The sequence below is a fragment of the Myotis daubentonii genome, chromosome 10, assembly GCF_963259705.1.
Source record: "Myotis daubentonii chromosome 10, mMyoDau2.1, whole genome shotgun sequence".
NCBI classification, from domain to species: Eukaryota; Metazoa; Chordata; class Mammalia; order Chiroptera; family Vespertilionidae; genus Myotis; species Myotis daubentonii.
This window is the reverse complement of record NC_081849.1, coordinates 31,756,051-31,783,274: the sequence shown is the minus strand read 5'-3', so window position 1 is coordinate 31,783,274 and position 27,224 is coordinate 31,756,051. Positions and strand designations below refer to the sequence as shown.

The following is a 27,224-nucleotide window of genomic DNA, read 5'->3' as shown; positions in this document are numbered from 1 at the left end:
GGATTATCCAGTCGTGTGCTGGAGCTGGCTTGTACCAGCTCTCAGGAGCCGATTGTTAAGTAATCAGGAATTTTGCAAGCTAGTAGTTAAACGGTTGGTGGCTTAAAACTGGCCACGGGGGCAGTATTTATACCACAGAAGTCCCCAGCCAGCGTCAGCGCCCCAGCACGCCACCGCTATTGTCCAGAATAAAGAGTGTCTGTGGGAAGCCGGGGTCCTCTGGATGTGAGAGCACAGACCGGGAAAGGGGACGTCCATGTTTGTTTCCCGGCATTGTACGCAGGTCCTCCTGGTGCTCACAGCGCTTTCTATCTCCTGCCGAGATCTGGGGCCTGGCTGTTTCTCTGTCACCGGATCTGCCAGGGAAACTCGGCTGTCTTCTGTTTCTTGGAATAATTCTTTCCTTGTTATGTATCTAGACTGGCTAGCCTGTGCAGAAGGTGCCTCTCAGTCCATTCTCAGCCGAAAGAGCTGTGCATTACAGATCCCACTGACGTAGGATTTGGAAACGCCTGGGCTGTTGAGAACATGTGATTACAGGTGCAGGTCCAACTCATGAACATAATGAAGCCTGCAGGCCACGTGGCAACAGCAGCCCCCGTCATGGGGCTGTGTGCATTGACCTGAGATCAGCCTTTGTCCCAGTGCCTGGTGGGCATAGAGCAAACAGTGATTTCAATCCTGTTTATCGCTCATTTTATTTTTAAAGAGAGGATTTCACTAAAGTCTGAATCATAATGTGTAGGGGGAAAGCCAATGTCCTGTGGTAGACGTGATAGGCAAATTCAGCTGAGGGCATGCAAATTCTATTTGAGTTTGTTCTGAGGCTCTAGGTGAAAGCTTGTGTTGTTTTTACTTGTCTGACGTATCTACTATGTCCCATTTGAAACCCCAAAGGCTTTTGTATTTTCCCCAATGCTGCCTTGTCCCCACTCCCTCCCCTCTGTGGGTTTCCCAGGAGACAATAGCACCCGTGACTGGGTAGGCTCTGCCCAGATAGGAGCTTCTGTAGCTGTGGGGAGCCCTTCCAGTAAAGTTTGCATTGCCAGCCAGTGAACTGTTTGTATTTAATAAAAAGTTTCCTGGTCAGAATAACCCTTCCAAAGGTGAATTTTGAACTCTAGATCTCAATATTCAAATTATAAATAAGGAAGTTGAAGTATAAGTGTTAGTTTTAGTATGCAGTGATGTGAAGCTGTAAACAGGTCTATTTTAGAGGAAACTAAACTAAGTAAAGAAGAGCTATATCCTGTATGATGATGGAGTGTGAACAGGGTTCCGAAAGAATTGAATAAAGGAAGAAAAAGGCAAGGCAGGAAGGAAGGGCAGAAAGGATACAGAATACAGCTCTAGCCAACCCCCAGTTCCCAGGCTAGTGACACCCTTTGCAGGAATGCCAAGGGCAGGGAATGAGGAGAAAATAGGAGTCCTACTGTAAAGCTATAAAATGACATTGGACAGGCTGATTTTAACCTGATAGCTGACTCTAGACACTAGGACCAGGGAAGAACCTCACTGTAGACTTACAAAAGCTACAGCTGCAGCCTGGGCCCAGAGCTGGGTCTCAGGGTCTGGAGAAATTAGGCAAAAGGAAGAACTTGCTAAAGATTGCTTATGACTTGAGCGAGTGCAGAAAGAACTGACTGCTGTTCAATTGCGCAGTTAAATCCTCAGCCGCAGGAGACGCATACGGGTACCTGAGCGTGCTCACTGAGGAGAGTTTGGTGTGAATGGCCTGATTGTGATGCGCGGCGCAGGATACTCCCCGGAAAGAAGTAGGGCAGTGGAGGAAATGTGGACAAGGGCGTAGAAAGAGACTGAGTTCATTAAGGTAATGCTCTTCAGTAAAGAAAGTCCTTCCCTCGGTGGCAGCAAAGAAACGGGCGCCCAGTTGTTTCGGTCAGCCACACACTGATGCGTTAGTGAGAAATATGTCCACCAGTCAGCATCTAGCCTTCTCCAGCCAGGGTTCCCGGGAGAATTGGCCCGCCTGCCCTAAGACATCCACGTGTATAACCAATCCGTTTCTCTCCTGGACGCCTGGGGTGCTGCTGTGTCGTTAGCTCCTGTTCTGTGGTCCAGAGGAAGAGCCCTCCTTGAGGAAGGCTGGCAGTCCCATGACCGAGACTGGCCTTCCAATATAAAGAGCAACCGCTTAGCCCCCTGCTGGGTTCTGCCTGAGGGAGACTGCGGGAGGCAGCTGGAATCGCGGACACTCGGAATTAGGAGCGGGCACAGCGAGATCTTATTCCACTTTGTAAGCACCTCCCAGCTTTGCTCTACGCATAGGAAGGCTGATGGTCTCGCCCTGGCCGGTGGGCTCAGTGGTTAGAGAGTTTGGCCGCGATAGAAGAGATGCTAGTTCGATTCCCAGTCTAGGGCACCTAGCTGGGTTGCAGGTTCCATCCCCAGCCCCAGTTGGGGCATGTGCCGGTAACAACCAATCGATTTGTCTCTCTCACAACTTAGTTTCTATAAAGAAAAGTTTGTTTATGCTTTTCCCTTTCTTGTGGAAATTAACCCATGAAAGTAACTCAGTGGAATTGGAAACTTCTGGTTCATCATCACGTAATAGCCTGGTCATTTGTAGAGCAAACATTGAATGACCGAGTGAGTGAATTAAGCTATGATTAAGTCTTTCACATAGACTGACACTCAGTTGATCCCAATATATAAGGTGACCGGGTAGGAATTACCAATCTAATGGTGAGTAACCTTGGGCACATAACACTTAAGTGACTCAACCAGAAACACAAAGAAGGTAAGTGGCAAAGTCAGATGTAGAGCCCAAGTCTCTCTGGTCACTAATCCAGAACTCTTAAAGAGCATCTGGAAAGAGTGGCCACTTGCATGGTATGAGACACACTCGGCCAACCAGCAGTGTTTTGCTGAGCATCTATTATATAATAACACTGGTCAGTGATGTGGGCGTCCTCGAAAAGAAGATGCCATAGTATGTCATCAAGAAGCTTACGGCTTAATTGGGGAGATCAAACTGCTGCAAGTTTAATGGAAGGTGAGTGAAGGAAAAGAAGAGCGTTCTAGAATGAACCAAAGAAGTTCCTGGCGGGGGTTGAGGGGGGGGGGGGGGGATGAATTTCAGGCAGAGACAAGATAATGTAACCAGAGGCCAACAGGAGCGAGGATCTAGGGAGCAGGGGATTGTGGCCAGGGATCATTTGATTGAAGGCAGGATGCTCAGTCCTTGTCTGTATGAGAGATGAGGAAGCTGGAGGTGAGGGCTGAAGCTCAGCATAGCTGAGGCCTGGGATTTGGACCAGTAAAGTGAAAACTCAACTAGACAAGGTCTGAGGGAACATTCGGGTGGAGCCGAGCATGATCAGGGTCTGTGATGCAAAGGCAAACGTTGTCCGGCAGAAGACCCCCTTGGTGGAGTGGCAGCGGGCGGGGTGGGCAGAGCGCAGTCTGGGGCTGGTCACTGAGCAGAAGCCGGGAGGGGGGCTCGTGGAGGGACTGCTAACGGGGGTGGGCAGAACTCAGCCCCGAGGATGTTTGACTTTGAATAGAAAAGGGGAAAAGGCATTTCAGATGGAGAAAGCAACCCACACGAAAGTGTGGAGTAAGAAGCCGGGGTCTGAAAGAAGAGGAAGTTATGAATTGAACTGAGAGAACCACACTGGGATAAAGCGGTGGGAATGGCTGCTCTGGGGCCTGGGAAGCAATTAGAATTTGGATTTCATGTGATGAGCAAATTGCTTCTGGAGAAAGGAATTGCTGTGATGAAAGCAGTTTTAGAAACCAAGTGGGGCCGATGTCTGTAGATGGGATTGGGAAGGGGGGGACATTCGAGGCAGAGGAACCAGACAGGAGACTGTCGTCCTCTGAGCCAGGCCATGGGAGTGGTGACACTGAATGAAGAGGCAAGGGGACTATGAGGTACATTCCAAAGAGGAAGCAGAGCCTGGAGAGGTGAGGGAAGATGTGATGGGCAAAGGTGACTCCAGAGGGCCCCCATTTGGGAGATGAAAATAATGGTTCTACTGAGATCACTGGGGTGATTTGCAAAGGAACCCCATTTGGGGGGGGTGTCATAGACAGTTTGAGGCATCCAAATAGAGATACTTCATCAGCCTTGAGAACTGGGGCCTAGAACCCAAGGGAGTGTGGGACTGGGGCTGCAGCTGGCTGGCTGCTCACACCTGGCAGCGAATGAGTCCCCAGGTAAGGGAGTGAGAGAAGGACGGGAGATGTCAGCAGGGAGCCAGCAGAACACAGTCCAGACCCAAGTGGGTTTGAATGTGAGTTGGACATCAACAGAGGGTGTGTTACCAAAGGGAGAGGGGGCTAGGGATGGAAACGGAGGAGTAGGCCATGGTCTCCGGAGAAGGAAGCGGTTCAGCGGTGGTTTGTCAGAGCAGAGTCTCTGATTTCTGTGGGACTCAACCAGCATGAAGTTACTGCGCTGGCCGCATGCCTGCCTCCCTGCCCCGGACTTCACCGCGCTCCTGGTTCTCAGGGGCCTGTCAGGAGAGCGCTCTCTCTTCGAAAATGGTAACCAGTGGGTAGCTATGTTTCTAAAGTACAAACCCAATCGTACGTTTTAAATCGGAGTTGTGGGTTGCTTTGGAAATGAAGGAAGGTTGTGTAGACTACATGGGAGCGATCTGTCTGTCAGCGGAGAGAATGAGAGAGCAGTAATGAGGGAGGGGGAGGGGAAGGAGCTCAGGGAAGGGAGGAAAGAAAAAGGAAGTGAGGCGTTTGGAGCAAAAGCAAAGACCTTGCAATGTGGGGTAAGGGGAAGCCACTCCTTCTCCAGCAGAGCGGTCCCTTGAACTCCTACAACCTCCTTTGCACTGTAACTTGCAGCTTAATTTATGATAAATCTTTCCTTCATTCCAAAGGGGAAATTAATATTTGCTTATTTATCATAACTTGCTTCATTTGCTCTTGATTTGTTTGCCTTCTGAGTACTTCCCTCCACTCTGTCCCTGCTTTGCATCTGCTGTGACTGTGGTCCCTTAACTGCCTGTGGTTGCTGCTGTTAACTCGCTACCTTCTGGGCACTTCGAATGCAGTAACTTGATCATCAGTATGTCAGCTCCAGGCTGAGGACCCTCATTCCTAAGGGCCTTCTCATCCGAGCGAATTCCTCCAGCCCCTCGGTCCACAGTCCCTCCTGCAAACGAGTCCTCTCCCATGGCTCCTGCTGCCTGTCCCTGTGGTGGCACGTGATCAGAAGGAAAGCATTAATAGAATCCTCGAATCATGGTGTTGGCAAGAAACCTAGAAATCACCCCACTCAGCCTCCCACTCACAGGGAATCCCGTCAGCAGCTTTTGTTTAACTTATTTTGATAGCTTTTCTCTTGGCTTAAACTGTTCCCAAAATAAATATCGGGTGGGTGATCCAGGGAGTGGTTCGAGGGCTGAGATTAGCAGGAGTATCAAGATGAGCAAGCTTTTTAAAAATATCGGAATTGTGTGGGACTTAGAAGAAGCCGCATCGCCCTGCCGCGTTTTCGCTCTCACTAATCGCTGCCCCGCTCCACGGAGGCCCCCCTGGGGGCCTTTGTCGGGGAGGCCCCGTGGGGGCCGAGCACAGGCTCTGCAGCCTCAGCCCAGGCCCCAGCGACTGCAAGGACCCCCTCCTTCCTAAGTGCACTGGGCGGTCCCAGGGTGTGTTTTTAATGGCGTTTAACTCACAGCTTCATCCGTGGATCCTGTGCCATTAAACCTGCGCGAACCCACGTGGGCCCATCAGGCCTCGTGCCCTGAGGACCCCGTTTTGCATCTCTGTCGCTTATGCACATACATAACACTCGCTGCACGCGGCCTTGGGGGCCGGATCGTGGGGTGCTCCCCCGCCCTTCGGGGAGCACCAGCCTGTGCAGGTGGAGGAGCTTTGCTGATGCAACGTGAGACGTGGCGACTTCCAGCCACCAGGTCAGGGAGGCCCAGGCCCTGCTCTTGAAGCTGTGGTCGCTCCTTTCCTTTCTCACAGCTCCCCTCTCAGTGGCCGTCTCTCACAGGTCTGTGTCGGACCCTCACGGTGTGGTGGCGGCGTGGGGGCGTGACTTGTCCCATAAACTCTCTGAGCTCACAATCCACAACGTTTAACAGTCCCCAGCACCGTCTCTTCCAGTCACTCACGTCTAGAGACAAACGCCCTTGTATCTGCACTTTCCTACTGAAGGAACCGAAAACCAGTGATTCTCTCCCCCCCCCCCCCCGGGGGCCGGGCCCCAGCAGCACAGACATAGCAATCGCTGCGCTGGTCTCACGGCCCCCTCAGGCCGCCCAGCCCTCTCGCCTTCCTGCTCTCCTCGTGGGCCCCGTGCTCTGTGCACTGCTTTCCGGCCTGCGGGCCTCCTCCTCTGGACCCCTACGGTGTGTCCATCCCGATGGTCGTAGTAAACCCCACCTTTCTGAGTTCTCCCCTGTTCTTCCCAGCCTGGAATGAGTCCACTGCAGTCCACTAGCGTTTAAACTCCATCTTTTCTATTCATTGCCGAGTACTCAGTGCTCAGTGCTGAATAAACCTTTGCCGACTGAAACAGTGATTGCTCTCCGTCAGCTTAGCCAGCATCTGACATGGTCACCAGACACTAAACTTCTTCTTCTTCTTTTTAATATATCTTTATTGAGTTCAGAGAGGAAGGGAGAGTGAGAGAGAGAGATAGAAACATCAATGATGAGAGAGAATCGTTGATTGGCTGCCTCCTACATGACCCCTACTAGGGATTGAGCCTGCAACCCAGGCATATGCCCTTGATGGGGAATCGAACCGTGATCTCCTGGTTCATAGGTTGACACCCAACCACGGAGCCACACCAGCCAGGCACCTCAGCTTCTTGAGAAAAGGAACTATGACTTTGTATCTCTAATAGAGACTTGAACACACACACAGGAGCTCAATAAATATTGGAGATTGCGTTTACTACACAATCACTCAGTGAGGTCCCGTGGGGTGGGGTGTGGTGGGGTGGGGAGGCAGGACACTCTTTCTCCTGCTCTTGGAGCATAAAACCACCTTGGGCAGCATGTTAAGCAGACCAAGGCCCCCTTCCTCCCACCCAGCCTTGACTATTTAGAAAGATTATCTTTAAAAGCACAATGCTGTAAACATTACGTTTTTCTTCTAAAAATTTGCGAAGGACTACATAGAATTGCCCAAGAATCAGTTATGCAGTGGTTGGCTAGGTAATTCCTGAGTAAGCCACTCTGAAAACTGATTATAATCCTGTTTCAAATGGAGAGTTGGGAGAAGGCCAAAAGAGGGTATATTATTGTATCTTGTAGGAGGGAAGAATCCAGCAGATACTCACTGAGTTATGGCGCCAGAGCCTTCCTTTCTCCTGTTATTATAAATTATTGTTATGGGAGAAAGCCAGCTCAGCAGAGTGGGACTCCAGCATTGCACTTCCTCTCCGCTGAGGTCTTATATAACGAAGACCTTCACGCACAAACATTGCGTGAACTTCACATGGCAGCTCTCCAATTAAACCTCACGCTGTCCAGTGCAGAGTGGAGTAACTGTTTCATCTTCCTTATTTTTTGTTTGTTTGTTTGTTTGTTAATCCTCACCTGAGGATATTTTTCCATTGATTTTTAGAGTGAGTGGAAAGGAGGGGGAGAGACAGAGAGAAACATCGATGTGAGAGAGACACATCAATTGGTTGCCTCCTGGGTGGAGCCTGCAACCGAGGTATGTGCCCTTGACTGGAATTGAACCCGGGACCTCTCAGTCCCCAGGCCGATGCTCTTTCTACTACACCAACCGGGAAGGGTTTCCTTATTAGCCCTAAGGTGTCCCTGGCTGCTGGGGCAGCTACTGACTAAAGCTTTTTTGTTTAACGAAAGGAAACTAGTTTGAGGTTTACACCCCTCAAAAGTCTCCAACACAGAGCTGGAAACAGCACTCCTGCGTAGCTGCTCTGCCTGGCTTCCTGCCTCCGGCCTCGCTTCTTGGGTAACAGACCCAAAGGCTGCAGGGCCAAGGCAGGTGGCACCAGGTGCACCATCTGAGGGGGCAGGGACTCAGTCTGAGTTAATTGTTACCAGGAACAAATGTGTAGTTGCCAGAGCTTTCGATTTTCAAGAGAAGCTGGAGATCCAAACCTTCAGGAAACATTGCCTGGTTTCTAATGTTAATAAGTCATTTTAAAAATTCTTAAACTCTCTGCAGACCAGTCTGTGTCTCTGCGTTGGGTGCTCCCTGTGGGATACAGTTTGCAACTTCTGTTCCCTCCCTTCAGGCCTTCCTGCCTTTGGGTGTTTGAAAGCCCCCTCAGGCATCATTTTCATTGTGACACCCACCTTTTCAAGGGGGGTGTAGTTAATTCACATCCAGCATGTCTGTCCCTCAGGGAAGGGACCAGATGGCGTGTAGGGTACCCGGCAGGACTCAACTAAGACTTGTCGAAAGAACGAGTCTTCAACGTCTTCTGCACGATCCCTCCTCTCTTAGAGATATGCCCACCTGTGGGCATTAGTTCTGTGTCGCTGCATAACAAATGGCCTCAAAACTCCGGGCTTAAGACACAATGAACCTGTATCACCCGCAGTTTCTGTGGACTGGGAGCTTGGGAGCAACTCGGCTGGAAAGGTCTGCTTACGTTCCCTCCTGAGGCTGCAGTGAGCCTCGGTGGGACTGCATCGGCGGGACTGCATCGTCCCAGGACCTGCCTGGGCTGCAGGGTCTCCCCAGGTGGCTCGCTCTCATGGCAGCAAGCTGGCGTTGGGATTAGCAGGAGTCCTCAGTCCCTTGTCATAGGACTGCCTGCGTGTCCTCCCCACAAGGACCTGGCTTCTCCCAGAGCAAGTGATCGGAGAGAGAGCGGGACCCAGCCCAGCGTCCCCTACCTACTCTCAGGAGTCATTTCTGCAGTATCCTCTTGGTTACGCAGGTTTGCCCCGTTGGGTGTGGGAGGGGACCATTTGGGGGCTGCTGTCCCAGCTGTGCTCACAACAGACCCTCGGTCAGCCCTGTTTAAACAAATGGCCCAACACTGAGAGGAGTTTTCCCAAAAACCTCAAGGGAATAACATCTGTGTCATAGTGATTCGTACCTAACAGGCATGCTGTATACTGTTGCGTTCTTGAGCTCAGTTCAGAAATTAAATATCCTATGATGATAGGCCATCTCACAACTGTCTTCCCTACACAGGCCTAAATCATTTTTTAAAAATGAATATAACAGTTTTACCGGTATCATCTCATAGAATGCACCATCTGCTTTTCAAGGAACCTTTCCATCCTTGCTTACCTCTGCCTGCTTCCTGGGCGCTCCTCATTCTCACAAGATGACACTTCTCCTCCGAACCTAGTGCTTTTTAAAAGATTTCAAAGGAAAATTCCAAGGAATAGCCTCATGGACAAAGAGGAGTGTCCCCTTTGATATGTATTTTTAAAAATTGATTTGAGAGGGAGAAACATTGCTTTGTTGTTCCACTTATATATGCAGTCGTTGGTTGAGTCTTGTATGTGCCCTGACCAGGGATCGAACCCACAGTCTTAGTGTATCACGAACCAACTCAGCTACCCAATATATATTAATATATCCCTTTGCTATGTTAATAGCACTTGTGGAGACAGCCCCCAGAGATTCCCGGGGCCCTCTGGCCAGTTGGCCAGGCGTTAGGGAGAGGGTCACTCCAGTTCCTGCAATGGTGTCCATTTCTGGTACCCACTTTCCAGCCTCCCCACCCCAACTCGAACAGCACCGGAGTGGGCACTGCTGGTGCTTACACACACACACACACACACACACACACACACACACACACACACATACCCCTCACCCTTCAAGACCACTCTTAATCTCATTTTAACCAGATTTCACCTGAATAAAAATGTTAAGGGAAAGGAAAGGTGCCCCAGTGTGATTTCCCTTAGGGAAATTTCCACTGGTAGCTCGTTCTTATTTGTTCAATAAACAAAACCTTAGATTGGGAACTGAAGGTCAAACAAGCAGAACCCACGTGGAACATTTGCCTGCGCACCTGGGGCAGGGGCCAGCGTCACCCCGCCCACGCCGCCGTGGCGGTGGTCACCGAGTCGGGGTGTTGGTAAGTGGAAATGAAATGTATAATTCATAAGGCCGAGGTGGCGTGCGGTCTGTGGAGGGGGGGTGGCGATTACAGAATTGAGAAATGAGGCTGCAGTGCGTAAGTAACCTTTCTAGGTTAGAGGCTGCTGTGATAGACGGCCCCGCATTGTTCTCTTTCTGACCTTTGTCTGAACTTCCCCTTAGAAGAACAGAGGAAATACAGTTCTGCCTTTTCCCATATTGTTTTTGAATAATACCTTTAGATGCCAGCTTTTCGCTTTTCTGTTCTTCCGTTTGGGGTTTTGCTTCCCCGCATCCCCACTCCCCTGAGCTTTGCTGCTTCCCCTAGAAAAATCTGGTTGCTAATTACTTTATCCCAGTGTTAATGGGAAATACAGAGGCTACACAAATATTTGTCCATATTGAACACAGGATGCATGGGGAAAGAACATACCCCTGCCACTCCCTCCCCTCCATCTGCCCTCCCCTCCCCGGCCCAGGGAGGCAGTCCTGAGAATGGTCCTCGATAGGGATGCGGGCGGCGATGAGAGCGTGTGGGATGTGGCTGCTCAGTAAGAGGGGTGACAGGACCAGTGACGCGCCTGAGCTCTGCCCAACAGTCATTTTAGCCAGACGTTAAGGTGCACGCAGGAATGACGCTCTCAAACATTTAAGCTATTGATGCAGTCCCAGGGGCGGAAATAACAAGGCTGGGAAATGTGAGCCAGGTCTTTCATCAGCCTTCTCCTCTGTGCACTCAAAATACGCAGTCTTGTACCCTCCATATTCCCCTCCATCCCATTGGCTTCCGGGTCTGAACCTGAGTCCCCGGTGAGGGCCAGAACTTTGGGCTCTGTGATCGTCTGAAGTTTCAGCCCTTAGAACAGTGGTTCTCAACCTTCCTAATGCCGCGACCCTTTAATACAGTTCCTCATGTTGTGGTGACCCCCAATTTATTGTTACAAATTGAACATAATTAAAGCATAGTGATTAACCACAAAACAATATGTAATTATATATGTGTGTTTTCCGATGGTCTTAGGCGACCTCTGTGAAAGGGTCGTTCGACCCCCAAAGGGGCCGCGACCCACAGGTGGAGAACCTCTGCCTGAGAAGGTCAGGGAACCGGAAGAGGGAGGAGCGGAGACCTCAGGTTGACCTCCACACAAGTAGGCATCGCTACAGAGCCAGGCAGGATTGCTTCGGTCGGTCGCAACGCTGCTTCCAGAGTTAAATCTTTGGGTTACTTAGGGTGGTTTTGTTTCTTGAAAAACAGCCCCTTTTTGAGGCTGAATGAAAGGGGTCTAGACAGCTGTGTGTCAGAGCCTTGCAAACCGGGACAGTCCACGCCGGCTCCAGTTGGTGGGTGGGTGCTGGCGGGGCACCTGCGGCCACCGTGGGCCGCACACAGGCCGCTGAGCGCGTCCCTGGGCAGCACGTGTCACTTCTTTCTCCTCGAGGAACCCTGATCTCCGGGGGCCCGGGGCCAGCCGAGGTCTGTGCACACAGAGACCGCGTCACGGAGCTGGCACTCCGCGAGGCAAGCCTGACAAGCCGCAGCGCCGCTACTTACATTTCAAAACTTTCGTTCTTTGGCAGAAAAGAGACTGAGCTCTTCGCACCAATCGTCACTGCCATTCTTTCAAACATCCAATTCACTGCTTGTGGGTGTTTGTACTTGAATTTTTTAAAATATATTTTTTTTATTTATTTGAGTTTTTTAAATTTATTTAAATATATTTTTTTATTTTCAAAAATCTCCCTAGCTGCCTCCTCTCTTCCACACTCCACTCATTTCTCCCTCCATATCCAGATAATTTCTTATCTTCCACCCCCTCCAGCCATGCATCATTTTTTAAGGAGACAAATTTCCTATGTCAAGCTTCTTCCATGAAAAATAGAGTTTGCCCTGGCCAGTGGGCTCAGCGGTTAGGACATCAGCCTGCAGGATCCCCAGCCTGGCCCAGGCACGTGCAGGAGGCAACCAGTCAATGTGTCTCTCTCACATCATGTTTCTCTTTCTCCTTCCCTCCCTCCATTTCTACTCTCTCTAAAAATCTATGGGGAGCGGGGGGAGTATCCTCCGGTGAGGCTTAACCAAAGAGAAAATAAAATAAATAGAGCTTTATCAGTTTCTATTCAGATGTCTCCTGGGAACCCCTCTTATCAGAGAAGAACTAGAAAGAGGCTGCCTGCTCCTCCCCCTTCTCTTTCTTTAAAAATAAATATGTGCATCCATGAATACATGAGCCAACAGAAAGAACTCCGTTCCCACCGCTTCCTCAGACAGTCAGTTCCGTGCCCGTCTGGGCGTTGAGCACAGTGCTCGGTGGTAGGACGGCAGAGGGGCCCACCGCCTCCTCCACCTCCTGGGTGTGGAGCGTGGCGCGGGGTCCGCGGTGCTGCGCGGGGGGCAGAGAGGACCACGTAGGGCCCGCCGCCTCCAGACGCTTCCGCTCCGGGAGAAGCTGATTGCAGGCTATCCTCAAGTTTTAAAACAATAACTATCAGTGCAAGGATGAGTGAAAGAGCTGAATCGCCCGCAGATAAGTTGCAGACACAGAATAACAGGGAGCCTGAGTCCGGGAAGGGCTCTGGAAGGGACGACAGCCAGAGAGGCGCTTCCCACAGGGCAGCTGGTAGAGGACGCCCGGGGCGCCGGGGGCATCCAGGGGCCTCATCCCTACCTCTCAGCCCCTCTCTCTGCTCCCAGCAAGTAAGTCCCTCCTTTCTCTCTCTCTCTTTCTACTTTACCTCTTGAGTTCCAGCTGACAGCTCGCGATTCCACGCGCTGGTTAGCTCATTGGCTGGAGTAGTGTTCGGTGCACAAGAGAACAAAATGAACTTTTAATCTCTTTTGCTGAAGGCTGCTCCATTCCAGAGGCATGTGCGAGAGTCCCGGCTCCTGGATTATGAAGAGGCCTCATTGTTAGATTGAGAAAAGCAGATTATGGGGAGAGGGGGCAGTGGAATCCTCGTCGGAGGACAGCTGGCGCCCCTTCCACTGACAGAAACCCCTCGGGCTCTGCTCCACAGTTTGTGTTGGATTTCTCACCGAGCGGGACGGCTGTCCCCAGTGGGGTCCACCTGTGTCCCATGGGAGGGAAGGTTCAGCCGCCTTTCAGAGCCTGTAGGCTGCACATCAGCGCCCCCTCGTGGGAGCTGTAAAGAGCCAGCTGAGTTTTTCCTCCAGGACCCAAATACCAGGCAGCAAACATGGGTTTTGTTGTTGTTTTTCCAGCCCCTTTAGGAAAAGTTGAATGTTGGAAGGTTTTCCCTAAATAAGCTGTCCTTGGCCGGAGAGCTGGAGTGTATGCCCATTTTGTTTGGCAAAACGCTCCGTTCCTAAGTCGTGCTGGAACAAACACCAGCCCCCCGGGAGCTCCCTCCTTGCCCTGAGCACGGCAGGTCCTAACGGCCGTGGCGAAGTCCTGCTGTAGAACTGGGGGAAGGACGTGTCCTCAGGTTTGATCTGGAAAAGGAAGGCTATGGGCACTTCCCACGGCGCAAGGCCAGCCTCACCCACCTGGCTCCTCACCCCCACACCTGCCTGCTGGGTCAGAGCCGGCGTCATCGCCAGGGTGGCTCCGGGCTTGACTTGAAAACTTGCTTAGGCAGCGTTTCAGTGGCCTTCAGCTCTCCGTTCTCAGTAATTCTCTACCAGCAGCACAACAGAGGGAGGGAGGCCTCTGAGGGCCTAGGAGTATCCCTGTGGCTGCTGGAAATTCACCCTCCCACGTGTTTGGGCCTTTACTCACTGGGTTCTTTCTCGTAGCTGGGGTTTCTGGCTTCTGCTCTCTTAATTGTATGTCTCCAGTCGGTGACACCGAATGCGTAAGCAGGTCCCCATCTTCAGTCCCAGACCATCAGCCATGGAGAGTGGGTGCCTCCTGAGTGAGCCCTCAGCCACACATGGAGGCGGGCTGTGAGGAAAGGAAGTGCCCTGAGGATGAGCCTTGTTCCTGTTACCGTCCACTTGCTAGGAGCTGGGAGCTCCGGGGCCTGCCCAGTGCGGGCGCGGGGACCCCTGGCAGCGAAGCAGCAGGACCCTTCAGCCTTGTGTTGGTTCATTCATTCATCCCACAAACACTTTTGAGTACTCGCTCTGCAGACCAGTCAAAGCTCAATGTTCACCAAGTGGAAGTATTACATTTACATCAATCAAGTTGCACATAAGTAAGTGGTGTTACCTTCTTAGTGTGCTTTTGTGTGGGATAGAGGCTGAGCGCTAAATTAATTGTTTGGCGTGAAAGAGGCCAGCTTTTCCCTGCCTGACGTCTCATGCTCACTCCGTGGGTAGGTAACACGTCACGGCTCTAAACATACCAAACTCCCTCTGGATGCAGAGAGAAGAGGAGTGGGCTCGGGAAGCTGAAAGGTGACAGCGAGACTTGGTCAGGCCCTCCTGGCATCGGCAGGCTTCCCGGGGAAGTCCTAGATGCACAGTTTCAACCCTCAGTTGCAGTCAACAGAATAACAACAAAGCAGAAGGGAACAGTCAGCCAGAGGAACTGAAAAGGATGTGTGAGGCTTTGTCTCCTGCCCCGCCAGCCAGTGGGTCGTGTTCCAGCTCCAGGCCTTGGTGCGGAGCCCATTTCAGCTGGAGGTTCCATCGAGCCCATGTGCTCAGGGGCCTCCAACAGGCAGAGTGGCCGGGCCCAGCTGGAGCTTGGGGTCCCCATCACCAATGTGCACGCACACAAAGGTGCAGGCGCAGGTCACACCGCATGCTGGAGGGAGGGGGATGGAGTAGGGCGGGAACATGGGAGGGGCTTTGCGATGCCCACCCTATTCTGTTTCTTCACCTTCTGGTCATTGTTTTCTGATGTGATTCGACTCTAATGTGTTTTTTCTTTGTGCACTTATTTGTGTGTGTGCTTTCACAATAAAAAATAAAGAGTAGCCCTAACCGGTTTGACTCAGTGGATAGAGCGTCGGCCTGCGGACTAAAGGGTCCCAGGTTCGATTCCAGTCAAGGGCATGTACCTTGGTTGCGGGCACATTCTCAGTAGGGGGTGTGCAGGAGGCAGATTGATGCTTCTCTCTCATCGATGTTTCTAACTCTCTATCCCTCTCCCTTCCTCTCTGTAAAAAATCAATAAAATATATTTTTAAAAAGTAATAATAAAGGTTTAAAAATCCTTTTAAAAGAACTGGGAGCGGGGTATGTGTAAAAAGACTCGCTGGCCCTAGCTGGTTTGGCTCAGTGGATAGAGTGTCGGATAGAGTGAAGGATCCCCAGTTCATTTCCAGCCAAGGGCACATGTCTGGCTTGCAGGCTCAATCCCCAATAGGGAGCGTGCAGGAGGCAGCCGATCAATGATTCTCTCTCATCATTGATGTTTCCATCTCTCTCTCCCTCTCCCCGTATGTAGATACGTGCAGAAAACTGTGATTCCGTTTCCGTGGCTGACAGGGCTTTCACAGTCATTTACTGAGCATGTACTTTGGCAAAAACGACGAGCATAAAACCTGATACTACTGCAGTCCTGCGGGGTGTTGGGAAGCAAGACCAGGCTTTGTCCCGAAACCTGGGCTTCCTGGTAAAGGCACCAGGAACCAGACGGAGATACAGAGCCACCGGGCTGGGGACAGGCAAAGTGGGCGTGGCACACATCCAGAGGGGGGATTACAGGACAGGGTGAGCATCTTCGAAATGGCCCATTGTGGAGCCCAGGCTGGTTCTTCCCAGGACGTTTCTCTTTAACATTTACTAGGAATTTATTGACTAGCATCAGAATATGCTCTGGACCTCTTAGAACTGGTTTCCAGTTTACACCAACATCATTAGAAGCCTTTGGCCACTCTGGGCAGGTAAGTTCTGATCCAACCTTGTTTTCTTATATAAATAAGGAAGTTAGATTTTTTTAATATATTTTATTGATTTTTTACAGAGAGGAAGGGAGAGGGATAGTCAGAAACATCGATGAGAGAGAAACATCGATCAGCTGCCTTCTGCACACTCCCCACTGGGGATGTGCCCGCAACCAAGGAACATGCCCTTGACTGGAATCAAACTTGGGACCCTTGAGTCCCAGGCCGACGCTCTATCCACTGAGGCAAACCGGCTAGGGCATAAATAAGGAAGTTAGATTTTGACACCGCACTTTGGGGTGGCTACATACAATTAAATATATTTAAAAATCTAAACCTATCTATATGCATACCAGGAAAGTCTTGTTCGGAGCCAAGATGTTCGTTGCCGATATAAATCAAGAAGCACCTGCCACTCCGCAGAGGGTCTGACGAGTGGAGGAAGCCGACTTCCTCCCTCTGGGACACCGTCCAAGGGTGGCTGGAGAATGACGTCAACATCTAGGCCAAACTGCGGTTACGTACACCCACCTTCCAGGTGGATGCAGATTCGTTCTGACATTTTGAGGATTTCTGTGGGTGATAGACACGCAGCTACAACAGGATCACCGGGCGGGTCTCGAATGACCTCACCCGCACAGCTTTACGTCACCCGCCGTGGCCCTGAGTAGAGCTTCCGGAACATCCCCGCGATTTTGCTGCGTGTGTGACGTCAAGCTGGAACTACCCGCGGCCCGAGTTGGGTGTCTTTCCTGGCTCTTCTTTGACACCAGAGCCTGGCTCCTCTGCCACAGCCCTCGCTCCACCACGGGCCATCTTCCACTCATTTCGGGGCAAAAACACCCTTCTGGGGAGTGTGACTAGAGATCTTAGGTCCACGGTGTTTGCTTAGGCCACACAAGGACAGTCTCCTTGTCCCCTCGGCTCAGGCCAGCTAACAGGAAGTGGGCTCCAGGTCAACCTCACTCTGTACCTCGCTCTGTACCAATAACTCCAGCCCAGGGTCCCTTTGTCCTTCTCATCTACCCGGCACCCCAGGAAAAGACTGAGCTATTTCTTTTATCTCTTGTATCAAATCTCAGGCTGGCCTTGGATTGTCCAAGCCCCAGTCAATATTTACACCTCCACTTGGACCTTCCTGGGTCCACAGACCTGGTATGCATCCGCCTTCCAGGGACGCTGCTCCCCATTTTCCTGGCAGCCTGCCGGCGGCCACAGGGTGTGTTCTCTCGCCATTGGCTGCCTCGGTGCCCTCCAGGCTGTCTTCTGTCCGGATCCTTCTGGCTTTGGGTCCATTTTCTCTGAAACGGCCTCCTCCGAGTCCTCAGGTTTCTGCTGTTTCCCAGGCCCCGTGTTGCTGTGACGCAACCCCTTGCCTCTCACTCCGGGTCACCAGCTCAAAGAGGGGCTCGGCTCCTGTCAGCATTTCCAAATCTGCTATTTTTTTTTCCCCCAGCGGAACCAAACATAAGATTTAACAAGCCATCTGAAACGCAATTTACATTTCAATTGCTTCTGCCCCAGCCATACCGAGGTTCCTTTCAATCTACATATATTTGTGAGAACGGGCTTTCCCACTGCAGTGCAATGTGAGCGCACCTTATAATACCGGTGATTATAAAATCCCACAGGCTAATAGAGTGTCTTGCTTCCGAGGAGTTCAAACCGCTTTATAATTCTACCCACCGTAATGTATCTTCATAAACTGCTGTAGAGACAAGAAAAAAAGCAAGATTAATAATCACATCTCATAGATGGTGAAATAAAAAGTCGGAGGAATTGGGTAACATTTTTCCAGAAATGCAGGCCTTCCTGTGCTCTCCGATTGGTGTTGCGGATTGATGGCCCACGCTGAGAGGGGCTGGGAGCCTTGCCCTCGTTTTACTAGTATTAGCGCAGCGTGCAGTGATCGCGACAGTGACTCTGGTCTTCTACGTGGCGGGGGGAGGCGGGGGGGGGGGATTGGGGGAGCAGGAGAATGAAAGGAGGTGCCGAGTCAGGGCCGCGCTTGCCTGGGCCAGGAGGGCGTGGGGGGCTGTGGACAGGTGGCTTCCTTTCTAAAGTTGGGTGGTAGGTACTGGGTGCTTGGTTGTTGGTTATCAATCGTCATCCCTTCTTATATAAATAATTGAAACAGAAGTGTTTAATGTGTATGCTTTAATATATTTAAACAGAGTTGTCCTAATGTTTCAACATGTATAGAAGAAAGTGGACTTTAAAAATGATGGTCTTGCCCGGCCAGTGTGGCTCAGTGATTAGAGCGTCAGACTGCGCACCAGAGTCACAGGTTCTACCCTGGCCAAGGGCACATACCTCAGTTGCAGGCGTGATCCCCAGCCCTGATTGGGATGCATGCGGGAAGCAGCCAATCTCTGTCTCTCTCTTTCTCTCTTGCTCTTCCCACCCACTCCCTTCCACTCTCTCTAAAAATCAATGGGGGAAAAATCCTCAGGCCGTGGCCAGTGTAGCCAAGTGGTTAGATTGTCAGCCCTCTCACTGAAGGGCCTTGGGTTCAATTCCTGGTGAAGAGCCAGTACTTGGGTTGCAGGTTTGATCCCTGGCCCCAGCTGGGATGCGTGCAGGAGGCAACCAATCCATGTGTCTCTCTCACATCGATGTTTCTCTCTCTCTCTCCCCCTCCCTCTTTCCCTCCCACTCTCTCAAAAATCAATGGGAAAATGTCCTCAAGTAAGGATTAACAGAAAATAAATAAAAATCCTCAGGTGAGGATTTTTTTTTTTTTAATGATGCTCTTTACATAATTGTGACATGGACTTAGAGATATCGTAGATAAGTGATTTAATATTTGTTGATAGCCTGCTCCGTGCCCAGCCCTGGGCTGGGAGCTTCCTACGTGCTCTGTGTAATTTCATCCCCATCCCAGCATCAGGAAGCAGGTGGACAGCTGGAAGGGGAGAGCGCTGGAGTCTCCCCGTGACCCGGGGCCCCTGAGCGTGTGTTCCCACTCAACTTTGAGGGCTCCCCTCAAAGTCGAGGTCACTGCCCCACAGGGTCAGTGCCCCACAGGATCCCATGGCCAGGACGTGATCTGGAAATGCCCTGTCAGCTACACACACCATCGGGAGAGCTAGTGGAGCGAAACATCAAAGCTTCAATAATTAATGTGTTGGAAATGGCAACTGTTTATTGTCAGTCCCTCTCTCTTAGCTGCAGCTTTTGTCTGATACTTCATGCATGTTTAAAGCATTTTTTCTGTCCCGAAACAGCAATGAGGAAACTGTAAGATGAGTCTGTGGGGTGGCGAATGAAGGATGAGTCATTAACAGAACCTGGGCGACTCTGAGCCCAATGGGCAGGCTGTTTCTCAGGCCAGCAATCCTACCTGCTGCGGAACCGAACTAGGAACAGAAACAGCCCCATGGAAGAAACCAGAATATGACTGGTTGTTTTTTTTTAAACCAGGGGAACTTTGAAACAGAAAGGCCAAGGAGTCTGCCTCTTGTCATAGGAAGTGTTGCCAAGGAGATGGGGCCAGCTTCAGGGTTGAAACAGAAAGATTCATTTTTTTCTACAAAATGAATCTGCCCCAGGCACTGTGCTAGGCGCTGGAGGTCAGCAGTGATATGTGTGTGTTTGTGGCTGGGTGGGGGAGGGGGGGCGGGCAGGGGAAGGCATGCACTCATCTTGCCCTGTGCCTGCAGGCCACCCCCACATGTCCGCTCCCCAAGACTCAACTCAGAACTTCTCCTAGGAAGCCCTCCCTGCTTTGTCTCTCCTACCCCCGTTAGTCCCCCTTCATGTGCTGGGCACACACTTGGCATCTTGTATGTTCGCTGTTGACACGCTGTTGCCTCCAACTAGATGGTGAACTCCTGGACACGCCTTAGGGTCTGGTTTGGTTTTCAGTCTTCACCCAACACAGTGCCTGGCCATAGTAGATGCTTGGGAAACGGAGGTGGCATATGAGTGAGTGAGTAGAGCTTGAACCAATTCTGGCTTCAGAGTAACCACTGGTAAGAATGGCGCTTCGTCACTGCAGAGTAAACACGCCTTAGCGACCATACAATAGCATGTGCTTCACGTGCGCTGAACAAGAGGCAGATTGTGGACTTGACCTTGAACCGCCGGGAGCTCAGAACCTATGGACCAGCAGAGCAGGGGACCTGGCCTCTGACAGGTCACAGCAGAATGGTCTTCAGTCCCCCGGGGATTGCTGGGGGCCAGATGGAGAAGTGCCTTCCTTCCCTACGGGCTCCTGGGTGTTGAGCAGACACTTACAGAGCACCTGCTGTGGCCAAAGGAAGGATGGAAGGCTAGTGAGGCCCAGACCCTGCCCTTCAAAGGGTTTCGCAGGGTCAGGTATGCGGACATGTATTTAGAACAGTAGGTGCTCAGTTAGTACTTATTGAACTGATCTGGTTATTCATGTTGTATCTTCATCGCCCTGTGCACCAGCACAGAGAACGCGAGCAGCGTGTGTTAGTGTTGGAAAGGAGGGAGGGGGACACGCTATATCAGAAACATGATCAGTGCAGAGAAAAGGACACTGCTTGTGGGTGAGGGAGTTTCAGGGTAGATTGGAAAAGGTTGAAACCAAAGGCAAGAAACCTGGAGGGGCTACCAGAGAGGCCGGATTGAAGGGGCCCGGTCAAGCTCGTAGCCGTGGAGCCGAGTGGAGGGTTAAGAAGAGAGAGGCTCCAGAGGGCTAGCTCTCGGAGACCTTTAGCCCACAGTCCCGACCCTCCATTATCCTGGCGCCACGTCCCACCCCCCACCCTCTCCCCACCCCCCCAGCTGCTCTCTTTGGCTTTTCGCTGTAATTCTTTGGGGAGCCACCCACAGGTAGGCGTGCTCTGATCTCAGCGCTCGCCCTGCTGCAGGCGCCCTGCCCAGGTGAGCGTCCTGCACGCTCATGCCCGCCTCTGGGTCCACTTTCCTGGGGTCCCCGCCAGCATGGAGGCCGCTCCTCCTCAGGCTGAACTTGCCCCCTCGCGCCCAGGCTCCCACTCCTTCATGACCCTTCACCCCTTCTACTCTCCTCTGTTTGTGCTGCCTCGGAACTTTCCATCTGAAACCCTATCTTAGCACTCTCTTACATTTAATAAGGGTTTATTCAATCGGCGAGCCCTTATTGATTGAGTGGCCACTAAATGCCAGGCACTGTGCTGCCCTCGTGGACTTAGCAGGGGAAAGAGAGGGGAAGCAGGTTATTGGGAAAGTGCTGGAAGTGACATTTATGGCGGTGTGGATGGAAACCGACTGGTGTCGAGGGAGGCCTGTCTGTGGCAGTGACAATCAAGCTGAGGTTTGAAGGATGAGAAGGAAGGAGGCAGCCGTCTGAGAGCCAGCAAGAGAGCATTGAGGCAGAAGCAGCACCGTCGCGTGAAGGCTCTGGGTCAGCAGTGGCTTAGGTATTCTAGAGAATGAAGGGAAACAGACTGGACTGGAGCTCTTTGAACGAGGAGAGCGAATCGAAATGACAGCAGAGAGCTAGCTGGGCAGGGTCCCGGTCATGGAGGTCCCTGTGGGCCATGGGAGGGATTTGATTTCCTTCTGGGTAGGGACCCTTTGAAGGGCTCAAAGCCAAGGAAGATGTGACGTGTTCACTCTGGCAGCTAGTAGAGAGTGGACTGGAGGGAGGAAACACCAGGTAGGAAGCTCCAGGTGAGACGGGGCGGCCAGGGCCAGAGCGGTGGCAGCAGAGGTGGGGGGCCAGGGGCCAATTCAAGATGTGCTTCGGAGCTGGGCTTTCTGATGGATTGGGTGGGGAGGGGGAGGGGGAGAGAGAGGAATCAGAGACCATCCCCATGAGTGGCGGGCGTGCTGAGGGCGGTGGTTGCATTTAGTGAAACAGGAGGGCAGAGGCAGGGATATGTTGAGGGGCAGCAGGGGGAGAGTTCTCCCTTAAGCACACGAAGTCTGAGCTGATTGTGAGACGTTCCCGTGGAGATGTCAGGCCATCAGAACATAAATCTGGACCTGAGAAAGGTTCAGGTTGGATACAGACTTTTGGAAATACAAATGGAATTTATGCCCTAGCTGGTTTGGCTCAGTGGATAGAGCATCGGTCTGCAGACTGAAGGGTCCCAGGTTCAGTTCCGGTCAAGGGCACATGGCCGGGTTGCAGGCTCCATCCCCCATTGGGGATGTGCAGGAGGCAGCTGATCAATTATTCTCTCTCATCACTGATGTGTCTATTCCTCTCTCCCTCTTCCTTCCTCTCTGAAATCAATGAAAATATATTTTTAAATATTAAAAAAAACCACACACATACACACACACAAATGGAATTTAAACCTGTGGGTGTGGGTACGATTACTATACCTGTTTCCTAGGGCCATGGAAATTGTTCCACAAAATGCATGACTTGGGGCAACAGATAGTTATTTTCTAGAGGCTAGAAGTCCAAAATCAAGGTGGTGGCTGGGACATCTCCCCTCTGGGGCCTGTAGGGGAGGACCCTTCCTTGCCTTTTCCAGCTCTGGTGGCTCCAGATATCCCTTGACTTGTGACAGCATGATTCCTGTCCCTGCGTCCGCCCTCCCATGGCTGTCTTCCCTCTGCGCCTATGCCCAGATTTCCTGCTTCTTATGAGGACACCAGTTATATTGGACTAGGGGCCCAGCCTACTCCAGTATGACATCCTCTTACTAATTACATGTTCAGTAACCCCATTCCCAAATAAGGTCATGTTCTAAGGCAGCGGTTCTCAACCTGTGGGTCGCGACCCCTTTGGGGGTCGAACGACCCTTTCACAGGGGTCACCTAAGACAATCGAAAAACACATATATAATTACATATTGTTTTTGTGATTAATCACTATGCTTTAATTATGTTCACTTTGTAACAATGAAAATACATCCTGCGTATCAGATATTTACATTACAATTCATAACAGTAGCAAAATTCAAGTTATGAAGTAGCAACGAAAATAATTTTATGGTTGGGGGTCACCACAACATGAGGAACTGTATTAAAGGGTCGCAGCATTAGGAAGGTTGAAAACCACTGTTCTAAGGGATTTCAACACGTCTTTTGGGAGACACACAATTTATCCTATGACAATCTCTGGAGCAAGGATGAAAAGAGAATAGAAGGGGTCCTCGGACTTTGCCATCTTGTAGCAGTCAGATAGAGGACAAGTCAGCAAAGAATATGGACAAGCCACCCACCGAGAGGCAGGATGGGTATGGGAGGGTATGGTGGACTCTGTGAAAGAAATTCAGCTCTTGGTCACAGGGCTGAGAAGTTGACCAATGGAAGTGACAGCGTGGTCACTGCTGATCTTGGCCAGCGCAGCACCGGAGTGGAGCAGAGGGCGGGAGCCCAACTGGAGGAGGTGAGAAGACGGTGGGAGGCAAAGCCATGGAAAAGGCAGATCACTCTTAGAGATTTGGCTTTGGAAGGAGAACAGAGAAATAGGGCAGCAGCTGCCAGGAGAAGAAGGGATTAAGGAAGGCTTTGTTTTGTTTTTGGTGTGTTTTGTTCTTGTGTTTGTGCTTTTTTTTTTTTTTAAAGGGAGATGCTAGAGCACGTTTATGTGCTTGAATTCGCTCTAGCTTCGTGTTGTGTGTTTACATTGTGTGTCTTTTGTATTCGGTTTTCGTTATCACGTGTGTTCTCACGTTGCCTCCCAGCATTGAGGCCCCTCAGGGGCAGGACTGTGCCCTCTATTTCTCTCGTCTCCCAACCGTCTAGCCTGACACTCATTCATTATGGTCATGGCAAGAAAAATATCCTGTACACAGCCTGGCACCACAAACGGCTGTTCTTTCATTTTCTAATGGAAAAAGGACTAACAGTGATTTCCACAGGCGCTGTTCGTGGAACGTCAGCTGACAAAATCCTTGTCTGCTGTTCTCGCCAGAGAACATCTATGAGGTGCCCTTTGCAAGACAGGCTCATCTGTTAGGTTCTGCCTGGCACATCCTCAGGGCACAGAAACTGGGAAACGGGTTGCTTAGGCCCATGAGAACAGTTGATGAACCTCCTAGGAAGAGCAGCCCCATGGTCACGTCCAGAGATGCCCCATGAAACCAGACCAGCCTGTTCTTCAGACCCAGCAGGAGACGGGAGTGTCTGGCCACCGAGGGCAAAGGCACAGGTGACAGGAATAGGGGGCAGGTGCAGAAATGCGTGCTCTGGAGTCAGCAGCCTGCAGAGGAGGGCTCCACACCAGGACTCTTCTCCCAGGAAGGCGCCTGAGCCTGCGTGCGAGAGGAGCAGGCAGGCACACCTGACTCTACCACAGCGAGGCAGACACCGCTCATCAAACGTGTCGTCTTCTCTCTAATGTTCTTTTCAGAGACTGCTTCTTTTCTAAGGGATGCGGGTTTTTAAACCATCTCTAAGAGATTGCATGGCTAGAGGCAGCCTGCAGTAATCCCATCAATTGCACGCAATGGTCAGGTGGCTCGGAAGCCCTGGTGTGTGGGGGCACACTGGACACAGTGACCGAGGCCGATGTGGGATCGAAGGCCCCGTGACACAGGACAGACCAGCAGTGACCTAAAACCATCACAGACACCCCCGGGCATCAGTGCCAGAGGACAGGAGCGGCCTGCCATGGTCACACAAATGGTCACCACCAGGACTGCAGGAGACCAGGACTAGAGAGGGGCCAGGTGCTGGCAGAAGATGCCCGGGAGTGAGGGGACAGGGACAGGACAGGACCATGAAGTAGTCCCGAGGCAGCTCACCTGCCTCCACAGTAACTACCTCCTGGGAAGACCAGCCTTGCATTGTGAGCAAAACACGTCTTGCAGCCCAGACGAGGCTGTGGCTCTCTACCAGCGCCCAGCACACAAACTCCTTTTTACGTGTGAACAATCAAGACTTTGTAATAAGATGCTTTAGTTTTGGTTTGGGTTGTTCAGTACTGTTATCTGGATGAAAAAGATGAGCAATGAGAGCAAATGTAGAGGAGCAAGGTGGGAGGGTGCTGTGCGTGGGGAAAATCAGCTCCCAATGGCAAGGCAAGTGGGGGTGGTCTTGATCACGCCTTTCCTCCCAGCTCCCTCGCCCACTCCCGCTGCTGGAAGGGTAGGAGAGCAGCACTTTCTTCATCACTTCATTAGGTGGACATTTCTGGAGGAAACAGAAGTTGGGCTAATGTGGGTCATGAACAGCGGAGTGCCTTGAGCCACATCTTAGAAACAAACACAAGCTGCGTTCGTATCTCATGCTTTGAACTTGGTTTTCTCCAAAATGAACCCCTACCTACTTATGGCAGATTCTTAGAAAAGAAGATGCATTGTGCTCTCTGCTTCTGGTGACTGACTGTGTGAGATGTTCTCTGAGCTCCGGTGTTCTCCAGAAGCTCAGCCCGCACCTCACAGCAGCGGGTGAGAGTGGACTTCTGACTGACATCAGACTGTGTATCCATGAGCATGGCTCTGTAATTGTGATATTAGAGAACTTTTAAAAAACTTTTATTTGTTGATTTGAGAGAGAAAGAGAGAATCATCCATTTGTTATCCCACTTATTGATGCATCCATTGGTTAATCTTCATATGTGCCCTGACCCGGGATCCAACCTGCAAGCTTGTTGTATCAGGACAACGCTCTAACCGACTGAGCTACCCAGCCAGGGACGGTGAACTTTTTAGAAGCTAATGAAAAAAACAGTACTTCCTAGGCAAAGTGGGATACAAACTCCTAAGAAAGGGATTGTTGGCATGGACGGATATTATAGTTTACCCCATTATTCTGGGGTGGCCTCTTGTTTTGTATGATATATTATTGAAAATAGAATGCCTGTATTTCAGAATTCCTTTGTAAAACATGGGTTGCCCGAGTTTTCTTACAAAGGAAGGCTCCTGCGTGTCTCTGAAGTGGCTCTTAGCTCCTCTGGTGGGAGTGGGATGGTGATGGAGTCAGCAGTTTGGTTCCCTCTGGGTCTCTTCTGGAGCCACAGAGCAGCCAGGGCCGGGCCCCCTGCTCACGGGAGGACCGAGCCGAGATGGGAGGCGTCACTGCCACACAGTGTGGGAACCAGAGGCCCTGGGGGCTCACGGATAGGGTTTTATGTAGAGTTCATGTCGAAGTAGCTCCTGCATTTCTAAACTGCTAATGCTTTCTTCCTCTCTGCTTTCTTAGGGCCCCTGAGATCATCCTTGGTTTACCATTCTGTGAAGCGATTGACATGTGGTCCCTGGGCTGCGTCATCGCGGAGCTGTTCCTGGGCTGGCCGCTCTACCCAGGCGCCTCAGAGTACGACCAGGTGGGTCCAGGCCGCACATTTCATTTAGGGCAGGACACTCGGGCGAGATTATGGGGTTTATGTCGTCTCCCAAGCCCTGCTTCCCTCAACCTTGCTTTTCTCTCTATGTTCTTCTTTCTTTCCCCTTTTTCATTTTTCACTTCTTTCTTTCCCTATAACATTGTCTTTTTCTCAAAGGCACTAAAGCCATTCATATACCACATGCAAGGTGACAGGAAACGCTCTGACCTCATTCTCCTCTTTTCTTGCAGATTCGGTATATTTCACAAACACAGGGTTTGCCAGCTGAATATTTATTAAGCGCAGGGACAAAGACAACTAGGTTTTTCAACCGTGACACGGACTCGCCGTATCCTTTGTGGAGGCTGAAGGTAGGAAGAGCGTCCCCTCCATCCCTCACCAAGGCCCAGCATTCAGGGGAAAGGGTGGGGCGGTTCATGGGGAGCTTTTGACAGCAGCCCCCATGGGGGAGGGCTGTTGTGATATGTGGTGTGGATGAGTTTCAATGTTCAAAAGCACCACTTTGCTTGGCTGCTGCCACCTGCAAAGCTCAAGTCCCAGCTCCGACTGCTCAGCTCCCAGGATTTAATGAGGTGAACCCCGTTGACCTGTCTGGTTTGTGTAAAGAGAGGAATGCACCACCCCCTGTCCTAAAGGAGCTCCCCGCCCAGAGGGAGACCGACCACGTGCCCCCCATGTACGTGCCATGTAAGTGGGGACCTTGAACCCTGCCTGTGGCGAGGGCCCCAGAGGAGCTTTTGAGCCGGGCCCTAAGGATGAGCAGGGTTTCCCGCCCAGGAAACAGCCCCGGCAGCCACACCTCCGTGGCCCCAAGGAGGGTCTGTTGGTCCAGCCGGCAGGTGCTGCCACTCACCGTTGCACACCAGGAACTCGGGTGGTTTTGCTTCAACAAAAACATGTTTTGCTTTCACTTTTACTGTGCCTCGTAGTTAAAAATGAACGTAATTTCCTGGGAGGGAGAAAAGAATGCTAGTCTTCAGTGTTTTATGTTCATTTTAGGTGCTTCCTTTTTTGCAAGAGAGTGGGCGGGTGTTTTTATTTTGTTTGGTTTTTGACAGAAACCACAGCCAAATTCTAATATGATTTAAAGATAATGTGTGGAACCTAATGAACAAAATAAACAAGACAGAAACAGACGCATAGATAAAGAAAACAGACTGGCAGCTGTCAGGGGAGGGGGATTGGGAGCTGGGGAAAA

The 27,224-nt window shown here is 51.2% G+C and overlaps 1 protein-coding gene across 10 annotated transcripts in view; it reads left to right on the top strand.

Annotated features, from left to right (window-relative positions):
• HIPK2 (homeodomain interacting protein kinase 2) overlaps nucleotides 1-27,224 on the top strand; it is a 182,468-nt gene that overhangs the window by 106,277 nt on the left and 48,967 nt on the right. For all 10 annotated transcript variants that reach the window (XR_009454725.1, XM_059711953.1, XM_059711954.1 and 7 more), the window contains exons 3-4: nucleotides 25,882-26,005; nucleotides 26,257-26,376. Coding sequence is in view for 9 of the 10 variants with exons in the window: in XM_059711953.1 (XP_059567936.1) it covers nucleotides 25,882-26,005; nucleotides 26,257-26,376 (244 nt within the window). In the remaining variant the exon portion in view is untranslated. The remainder of the gene's footprint in view (nucleotides 1-25,881; nucleotides 26,006-26,256; nucleotides 26,377-27,224) is intronic.